Here is a 10,576-nt window from a genome sequence, read left to right as displayed (position 1 = left end):
CTGTGCGCATCCTGGAATGGCTGCACTTACCTCACACCCCTAGAAACACCATTAGTCAAAAATCCTCTCAAATGGCATTTCTCATTACCAAAGGGAGACTCAGATCCAAAACCTTGACTGGAACTGAGTCTTCCACACTCTATATTCCCTGTGCCTTATCTACATGGGAAGTCATGTATACCAACTCTGAGCTTCTTCAATCTGCGCTCACTGAATGGCCTGGGGTTATCTCTTGCCACCCTCCGCCAGACCCCCGCTTTCAGCTCCTCAGACAAGTTCCGGTGGAATGGGACACACAACAAAAATCAGGGGCCATTCCCCAGGCTATCACTGTTTTTGCAGATGGTAGCAAAACACTAGGTGCCTGTGCATGGTACCTCAACAATCAATGGAACACAAAAACCACCCCACCTCAAACCTCTGCTCAATGCTCTGAACTGGCCGTGGCCATTCTCGCCTTTCAACATTTCTCTAAAGAACCTTTTAACCTAATCCTTGACAGTCTATACGTTACTCAAATAGTAAAAACTATTTTTCAATCTCACTTGTCTCCTTCTCTTGATCCTAATCTCACTTCTCTTTTCACAACCTTGCAATCTCTCATTAACAAACATACACATCCCTATTTTGTTACACATATACGGAGCCATCAACCTTTTCCTGGTTTTCTCCAGGAGGGGAACGATGTAGCAGACGCTGTGGCCTCTGCCTCCTCTCTTTTGACACTTTCACCTGTCTCTCCTTGGGACAATCACTCCTATTTTCATCAAAACAAAAAAGCGCTAATTAAACAATTTCGCATTTCAGCTTCAGAAGCCTCTGCTATTGTCCAACAATGTTCCTCTTGTAGCAAACAGACTCATTCCCTCCCAATGGGGGTGAACCCCAGAGGAACGGAATGCTGCCAAATTTGGCAAATGGACGTCACATACTATCCTCCATTTGCCCCTTGGAAATATTTGCATGTTTCCATTGATAACTTCTCTGGCTTCATTATGGCCACCCCCCAAAGGGGGGAGACTACAAAACATGTAATCAATCATTGTATTCGGTCTTTCGCAACGCTGGGATGCCCAAAAGAACTAAAAATAGACAATGGCCCTGCTTATATTAGTGCACCTTTTGCGACATTTTGTAACCAATGGTCCATTATACACAAATTTGGCATTCCATACAACTCCAAGGGTCAGGCATTAGTAGAGCGCGCTAATAGCACATTGAAAACAGCCCTGGATAGATATAATCAGACACAAGGGAAAATTTCCCCTAGCCTCCCACCTTTGCAAAACAGGCTTAACCTGTGTTCATATACCATCAACTTCCTGAACCTGACGGGCACTCCTCCATTGTCTGCAGCATTTTGTCACTTCTCTGCTTCCCCTGCTGCGGCAGCATCCAGACCGCTGGTGTATTTCAAGTGACTCCCTGACCCCACCTGGAGAGGCCCTGCAGAACTCATCACCTGGGGAAGAGGCTACACTGCAGTACAACATGACGGTACGACATTTTGGGTTCCCGGATGACACATTCGACCTTTTCACCCAAAGCCTCACGCCACAAAAGCTTCTTCAAACACCCCCTGCTAAGGCATACCGGCAATTGCCTTTCCACGCACAGGCATCATGAACTGCATAATGAACTTTCTTGTTTTTATAATGTTATACTACACTATGGACATAACCCTTACCCAGCCATCAGTCGTTACCTCCCGGATTACAAACACAGCTTCTGAACAACCGCATGACTTCCAGGAGAAAGGAGATATTATGCAACCTCCTATTCCTCGATCAAAACACCGCATCCAGGTTCGAGTACAATGACAAGCTACAGCCACAGACGATGCAAAGCATTGCAAACCGTGTTTGCAAACCACCAAGCAAGGTACACGAACCATTAAGACTCTTTTATATCATTCCAACATGATTTGCAAGAATAAAGATCCTCAAACCTGCACCATAAATGGTACTACTTATAGCATCTGCAAGGACAGAGATAAAATGCAATGCTATGATCTCACCGGTCCTACGCACAGATACAACATTAAAATCCTTGCTGGAGAAGGACAAAATAAAAAGATTATGGTTTATAAGGACTTTTACAATCCCAACAATGCTCAATCCATAATATTTGATGCCTGTGAAGCAATGGACCTAGGTACATCAAAATGTGGAAGCCTCAACTGGCGCAGAACATATTCCCAGAACGAAAAATACATCTGTGCGTGCATCTCGAACCGACAGGATCCTTGTGGCAGAGGCACGTATTGCGGAGAATGGAAGTGTGTGGACTTTCAGTCACAAGGGACTACGGTGCGTACTGACACCATAGCGAAAAATGACAAATTTAAAAAACTATACATCACACGAGGGACACCTCCCTCCCTCTGTTATCAACATACCTGTAACCCCGTAAACCTGACTTTTCCCATGCCAAATAATTGGCTACAATCCCAAACTTGGAAAGGTTACAACGATGACTATGGACTGGGTATCAATGGTAAAGGAAGTGACCCTTCTGTTAAAATCAAGATTCTTGTTACAAAAATCTCACTCAACCCCACCACACACTCCCTTTTTCATTCATCCTACGAGGAGTTTCAAAAGCTAAAAGAATTACCAGTTCCAGCAGCGGCAAAAAACACATTCCTCACTCTTGCCGAAACAATAGCAAAGACTTTGCAAATAAAAAATTGCTTTGTATGTGGGGGGACAATGATGCGCGAGCAATGGCCATGGCAGGCACAAGAAGTAGAACACAGTCATATCGCGAGTTCCTGGTCAAACTTCTCAAAACCTGCTGACAGAAATGAGACATGGGCGCTTACCACCAATCTCATCGGAAAGATCTGTTATCAAAGATCCAACACTTCTTCCCGAACTTTCAATGCCGGCTCTTTGCTTTGTCTAGGCACCTGGGAAAACAACACCTGGTGGTCTGGATCCAACACCTCTGCTCCCCCTTGTCCGCTCCAAGACTATTTGATCTTTTTAAATGACACTGAAAATGACACCATCAGCTGGGTGGCCCCCTCTGGACTTTACTGGATCTGTGGACGCTTTGCCTACAGCATTCTGCCAGCAGCCTGGTTTGGTTCTTGTGTATTAGGCACCATCAGATCTGGCTTCTTCTTGCTTCCACTACAACAACGCCAATATTTGGGACACCCTGTCTATGAAGAAATAGGGCATATCCAGCGCAAACGGCGAGAAATACCCAGCTTCAACACAAAAGATATCCATAAAGGAAATTGGAAAGACAACGAATGGCCCCCACAATGCATAATTTCATATTATGGTCCAGCGACGTGGACAGAAGATGACACGTGGGGATATCAGGCTCCTATTTATATGCTCAATCATATTATCCGTCTGCAAGCAGTTGTTGAACTTATTACTGATGAAACATTGATCACTATGAAAAAATTAGCTGCAGAAAGTGTCAAATCATGAACTTATATTATGCAGAATTGCCTTGCTTTAGATTATTTGTTAGCAAAGGAAGGGGGGGTATGTGGGAAATTTAATCTGACTAACTGTTGTATAGAAATAGATCAGAGTGGCAAGGTAGTAGAGGAGGCAGCGATAAATATGATTAAACTTGCACACGTTCCAGTACAGACATGGAAGGGATTTAACCTTGAAGATGCCTTTTCAGGATGGTTGCCTAAATTACCTGGTTTACAAGCTATTATAGTTGTAATTGGTATGATTGCATTAGGATGTATAATTTTACCTTGTATTCTACCTATTTTTGTTAAAACAATTTCTAAAAGTTTATCTTTACTAGTAGAAAAGAAAGCAACTGCACAAGTCATGGCATTGTGGCATAAGCATGAACCTGTCCGGTATCAACTACTGGCTGTGGAGGAACTCGAAGATGATTACATCCTGCTTGCACCTAACAATTTCTGCCTGGCTGACGAATAAGAAATAGACAAGGATAGTATAGCTAATATCCGTGTTTACACCAATGATGAAACCGACTGATTGTCTGGTTCTAAAAAAATAAAAACAGAGGAGATGTTGCAATATTAGCCATATGGATTCCTTTGAGAGATTGCTTATGTGCAAAATCAGCATAAGTAACCTTTGAGAGATTGCTTATGTGCAAGATCAGCATAAGTAACTTTGGCAAATTTTATCACGTACAAAGGAAATAAGCAGAAACTTGTTTGATGTCAGTCACATCGAGGCTGCAGGATGATGGTGTGAATGTATCAACGCTTTTGTGATTAACCACAGGACATTCCTTTTCTGATAAGGTTCCTCTCACAAAGTTTCTTAGAAGTTTCTCCTACACACAATTATATGAGATTTATTAACATGCAGGGTCAGGATGTTACAAGATGTATTTCTGTGTGCTACGTGATTGCTACACAAGTCTCTTGATGTGCCTATGTTGCTATGTGATTGATGTATGCAAGCCATTGCCTTTGATGTAAATGCCTTCTGATAAGAATCCTAATAAAAAGCACTCTCATCCCGAGGAAAACCCTGTGTTTGACTCATTCCTTCATGAGAGACCGCCGCAGACTCCAACCACTCTCCACAATTGGCATGTCCTGGTCAAAGAGGTGGAAATTGACAAAACATGAAATAAGTATTACACAGATTTCATGGAAGAAATTACTCCCGGAGAAGAGAGAGACGGCGAAGCCGCACAATCTGCAGACACATTCCATTGCCTGCTTCAAGTGTGGCCAGGAGGGGCTGAGCTGCAAAACTGTATGCCAAACTTTCCAAGTGTGAGTTGCATCAGACCAAAATAGACTATTTGGGTTATCGCATCTTACATGAGAGAATTGAGATGGACCCAGGGGTGAAATCTACTTACCTTCCCTACCAGTTCGGAAGTGCATGCAGTTTTGGAAGGCTTTTCTTAACCTGCTTGGTACTGACTAGGAATGCAGCTCAAGTCACCACTTCCAAACAAATGGGAGGTGTGAACATATGAATTCAGATTGGAACAGTATCTTAGGTGTTAATCAATTATCAGCAACATAACTGAACTGATTAGTTGCCTTTTGCGGAAGTAGCATATAATAAATTCTGTGCACAGTAGCACGGGGTTCACTCCTTTTAGAGTGGCTACAGGACAAGACTAATCCAATGCCTGAACTACTCCCTAAGGATCCACCAATATTGTAGCTGAAAGTGGGTTACCCAACCAAAATATATGGCCGGTGGTGAGAAAGGCTCTGGCGGTGCATATAAGAAGCAGGATGAAAAGAAGCATGAGGAACCCAAACAAGTCAAGATTGGTGAGCCTGTCTACCTCTCCACCCATTACCGTGAGATTCTACAGCCATCAAAGAAATTAGGGCCCAAGTTTGTGGGGCCCTTCCATATTAAGTGCATCAATCCAGTGATGGTAGAGCTAGACAGTGGGTTCACCCTGTGTTTCACTTCATCTTATTTAAACTTGAAACCATTGCTCCCCTTGGACCTAAACTTCCATCAACCCCTGAGCCATTGATGATAGAAAGGAAGCATCAGGCTCAAGTTACAGAAAGATCTTGACAGACTTGAACATTGGGTGCTATCTAACAAAATGAAATTCAAGAGTGAAAAAAGTAAGGTTCTACATTCAGGCCAAAAAAACAAAATGCACCAGTACCGTATATGTGGTACCTTGCTCAATAGTAGTACCTGTGAGAGGGATCTTGGAGTCCTAGTGGATAACCATTTAGATATGAGCCAGCAGTGTGCAGCAGCTTTTAAAAAAGCCAACACAGTTCTGGGCTGCATAAACAGAGGGATAGAATCAAGATCACGTGAAGTGTTAGTGCCACTTTATAATGCCTTGGTAAGGCCACACTTGGAATATTGCATCCAGTTTTGGTCACCACGATGTAAAAAAGATGTTGAGACTCTAGAAAGAGTGCAGAGAAGAGCAACAAAGATGATTAGGGGACTGGAGGATAAAACATATGAAGAATGGTTGCAGGAACTGGGTATGTCTAGTTTAACAAAAAGAAGGACTAGGGGAGACATGATAGCTGTGTTCCAATATCTTAGGGGCTGCCACAAAGAAGAGGGAGTCAGGCTGTTCACCAAAGCACCTGAGGGTAGAACAAGAAGCAATGGGTGGAAACTGGTCAAAGAAAGAAGCAACTTAGAACTAAGGAGAAATTTCCTGACAGTTAGAACAATTAATAAGTGGAACGACTTGCCTTCAGAAGTTGTGAATGCTCCAACACTGGAAATTTTTAAGAAAATGTTGGATAACCATCTGACTGAGATGGTGTAGGGTTTCCTGCCTGGGCAGGGGGTTGGACTAGAAGGCCTCCAAGGTCCCTTCCAACTCTGATGTTATGTTATGTTATGTTAAATCCTAGATTCCCATAAGCATAGGGGGACCCTTCAATACTTAGTGGCCTGGAAAGATTTCCCAACTGCTCAGAATGAGTGGTTTGACTATCACATGTTAAAACTCCTAAACTTTTAAAACACTTCCATAATCAGTATTCTAACAAACCCAAACGATACTTCTCCTATTTTATGCTTCTTCTCTCCCTGTTATTCTTTTTCAAGACTAACATCACTGTTCAGGGGGGCAGCATGTCAGGTCCACATCGTGTCCTGCCATTCTGTTTGAAGGTGGGAGGGACGGACGGCTTGCTGATAGTTTTCACATGCTTTTGCTTTTGCTGTAGCTGCTTGGGACTTAGGGAAGGGGGATTGTCTTCAGAGATGGAGCAGATTCCCTTCCAGTCAGTTCCAGCCTGGTTTCAAGGCCATCTGCCAGTGCATATAGTTCATGACTGGGAGGACATGGTAACAAAGTCAGCCAATGAGGGCTATTTGGAAACTGAAACAATTTAGCGCCTGAGCATGGCTTAGCAAACAAGTCTGGTCTAATCTGTCTGCTGAATTGAAACTGGAGATTGTACTTACAATCTCTCCTCTCTATCACATTGGAAGAATCAGCCATTGGTATTGTATATTTATCTTCATGTGTTATATTGTATATAAAGAAAAGTTAATGAATCCTGCTGCATCAGTTACCTGTGTGTGCTTTCTGGATGTTTGATTTCTGCAACAAACTCTGCCACCATCATGCCCTGAGAGTGAACTGTTATCTGCCTAGCACCTCGGAGTTCTCAAAACAACCTTTCAGCATCACATTGACTGCTGATGGACTGGTCAGGAGGGTTGGGTTTGGGGATGAAAGAATTGCTTTGTACTTTGCATGGGCGTTTTCAGATTTCGCCTGACTTTACAGCAACCATACTCTCTCAGCAAAAGTTATTTTGATTCAATTCAATGGAGTCGAGACTTGCTTTCCGAGGGACCAGCTGAAGCAGGTCCTTACACATAATTTCATAGGGTTTGGAGTATGGGGAAACATTTCAAAAATTAACATAAATGACATTGGTTATTTTAATAGTGCTGTGTTAATGGCAATGAAGAAATGTGTTGCATGTAGTAACACATTAATGTGTTACACATTAACTTACAGCCATAATGAACACTGTTTTCCAGAAAAAGCATAGATCATGGTCTGATGACTGGAGGCAGCAAACAGCCTTAAATGCAGATTAGTTGATGAGGGCACAAAATGATTGTGATTATGGAGGGTGGCCATTGGAACCTTTTGGAGGATCCATCAGAACTTCAAGCAGTTTCTATATGACTAGTCATAAGTCAAAACCATCTGTACTTCGCTATAATTGTGGTTCTTGCATGTAAATAACACATTTGTAATACTTAAAAAGCCTGAGTTTAAAAAAAAATAGTTTTTTTTTAGATAAGCATTAACAATGTTGGGCACAGCGTGACCATCCTGGTTTTGTCATTTTCATACATATTTTTAACATAACAAATAGTTACTATTTATCATACATTACTACTTGGATCTTATAAACATATCCCTTGTCCTCATTTGTATTTTTGTCTAAATATTGTCCATTTTCAGTTCTACAAACCCTAAATCTTTTCTGCATCGACTCCTTTTCCTCCTTTCCAACCATTGATAGTTTGTTCCAGATTTCATAGTATTCTGTCTCACCCTTATTTTTGAGTTCTAGTGTCAGCCTGTTCATTTCTGCGCAGGCCAAGATTTTCTTTATTATTTCCTCTTCTGGGGGTGGGTTCCTTCATTTTTCCAGTATTGTGCATAAACCAATCTTGCTGCTGTTATGACATGCATGCATTAAGTATATCAATCCTTTGACTTATTTCTCTTCTGTTATTCCTAGTAGAAATGATTCTAGTTTCAGATCTATGTTTTGTTCCAGCATCTCTTCCAACCATGTCTTTATCTGATGCCAAAATTCCCTAGCTTTTGTACATAACCACCACATGTGATAAAAAATCCTAACACTGAGTTACATTTCAAACCCTGCGGTGATAAGTTCCTGTTCATTTTTGCTAACTTTGTAGGCGGTGCCACCTGTAAAACATTTTATATAGATTTTCTTTGTATGCGGTGGCTAACGTTAGTTTCCTGTTTCTCTCCCATAAATGTTGCCCTTTTTCCAGATCAATATTATACCCAAAATTTTGGGCACACATTATCATGGTTTCCTTCACTTGTTCTTCCGCCATTTTATATTCCAATAAGTATTGATAAGTTTTCTTTATCGCCTTGTCATCCGTTCCTAATAAAATTTTATCTAGCGCCGTTAATGCTTTCTTAATACCCCATTTCTTTTTAGCTTTCATATGGCGTGATTTAATCTGTAAATATGCCCACCATTCCAATTCTACCCCTTCTTCTTGTAGTTCTTTTCTAGATTTTAATCCCCCCCTTCGTTTAAGATATCCTTATGTGTAACTACTTTCCCCAAATTCATGAAGTTTGGATGCACCAATACCTCTAACATAGACAGCCAAGCCGGGATTTCCATATAGTTGTTGCTTAACTTTTGTCCAAACTTCGAAAAAGCCTGAGAGTTTTGAGGGCAGCCCCAATCCCCTTGGATTAGGCCCCTCAATTCTCTTCTCAGTACCATTGGGTTATATTTTCTTCTTTTTTTGTAGTCTAGCATAGGTTTTTAGAAGTCTTCAGAATCTGCCAGAATATACTGCCTGTGGACAGCCACTCGAACTTTCTTTAGATGACGTAGTACTGAAAACCTGTTACTTTCAGGCTTTCATGGCTCAAATTCATGAAATATGAAAGAAGTTGGGAATTGGAGGTACTATGTCATTTATCTAACAAGTGAGATTCCAGTTATCATGTGAGAGACAGGTCAGATTTAATCCATTACTTTATTTCCTAATCTACTTAAAAGCTACAGAGAAGGGTTTTTTCCCTCCCCCCCCCTCTGTTTGGGGAATCTCCAATTCAATTTTTAAAAAAGCCAATTTCCTTTCAGGTCTTAGGGTAGATAGTTCCATTTTTTTATTTCTTGCTGTGTTTATGTTCCTCTCTCAGTTTAGCTGCTATTCTACTGCCAATTTTTTCCCCTCAATTACAAATTAAGATCTTTTCTTGTGAGTTGGTGTTCACTCACCCAGCTTCAACATTCCATCCAAATCACTGCTCCTGCTCAAAATTGTTCTGTCTCCATCCTCACTTTGGAGTAACGAGTTGGCCTACAGCCAGTGGGTTCACGGCTCCTATCAGTCCTGGCTGAGAAAACGCAGCTGTCTGCCAAAAAGTTCAAACAGATTAAGACTTCAGCTCACTTCGACATGGTTCAGCTAATTTGCTTCCCGTGGAACTGAGAGCAGTCCCAAAGCTCCTTATATATCCTGTGGGGTGGGGCTCCTACCCCACCCTTCCCTTTGATGATGCTGCCTCTCTAATCTTCTGAAGTGTGGGTCAATCCAGGCTTGATTAGTATGATTATCAGCTACATCTGAAGGCATAGCCTGAGGAAGGGAGGAATCAGGGGATGTCAGCCTCATTACGTCCTCCGACTGGCCTGGTTCTGGCTCCTGGAGCTGGACCAAAGGAATCGGTGCTTCTGAGGTAAGCCTTACCGGCCCTTCCCCCTCACTCTCGGAGTCACTTTCAAGCATGGGGCCAGGTTCGGGGGCTGGAGTCACAACACTAATCTTAGTCCGGTTGCCCCGGATGGCTGCTATGGCCACCTCCCCTGCCGCCAAGTCAAAGAGCTTTCTTCTGACCTCTGAGGAACTTGCCAGTTCCTCTTGGTCATCCAAGGTGCCTCTCCTTCTTCACCGTCCCTACAGGACAGATCTGGTCCGAAGATCTCTCAACAGCAGTTTGTCAGCTTGACGGAGCTCGCTCTTCCCCGACTGTCTTGCCTTGACACTTCCTGTCAAATCTCTTAATGACTTTTCTTAATGTTTTTCCTAAAGGCAGTTTTCATATCATATTTATATTTCACATTCAGATAAATTCATGTCATTTTATTCTTCTGATTGATGATGAATCATATTATTCTATGTCTTTCACTATCAGTAAGTGCATCATCTGTATTTCTTTAATAATTCTTGAAATTTTGATTTGTTACATCTTAGTTGCTAATTGGTCCTACAAAGTAGATCACATCAGTTAAATTACCTCCACAGAAAGACTAGAATGATATATTACTGAGAGGAGCTATAGCAGAATCATGTAAATCTGCCTGTTTTCCCTTCCTTGTAAGCACTAGGAGTCT

The 10,576-nt window shown here is 41.9% G+C and overlaps 1 protein-coding gene across 1 annotated transcript; it reads left to right on the top strand.

Moving 5' to 3' along the window:
• The first annotated feature begins 1,919 nt into the window (after nt 1-1,919).
• On the top strand, nt 1,920-3,449 carry LOC131202535 (endogenous retrovirus group 3 member 1 Env polyprotein-like). The gene has a single exon (XM_058191643.1). The coding sequence runs from the start codon at nt 1,920-1,922 to the stop codon at nt 3,447-3,449; it is 1,530 nt and encodes a 509-aa protein (XP_058047626.1).
• The last annotated feature ends 7,127 nt before the right edge of the window (nt 3,450-10,576 follow it).

This window comes from Ahaetulla prasina, chromosome 7, assembly GCF_028640845.1.
Source record: "Ahaetulla prasina isolate Xishuangbanna chromosome 7, ASM2864084v1, whole genome shotgun sequence".
Lineage (NCBI taxonomy): Eukaryota > Metazoa > Chordata > Lepidosauria > Squamata > Colubridae > Ahaetulla > Ahaetulla prasina.
Note: the sequence above shows the minus strand (reverse complement) of the source record. Positions and strands in the feature narration are given on the sequence as shown.

What these genes read in the sequence shown, in the direction of transcription:
- LOC131202535 (XM_058191643.1), top strand. Translation starts at nt 1,920, where the DNA reads ATGATTTGCAAGAATAAAGATCCTCAAACCTGCACCATAAATGGTACT.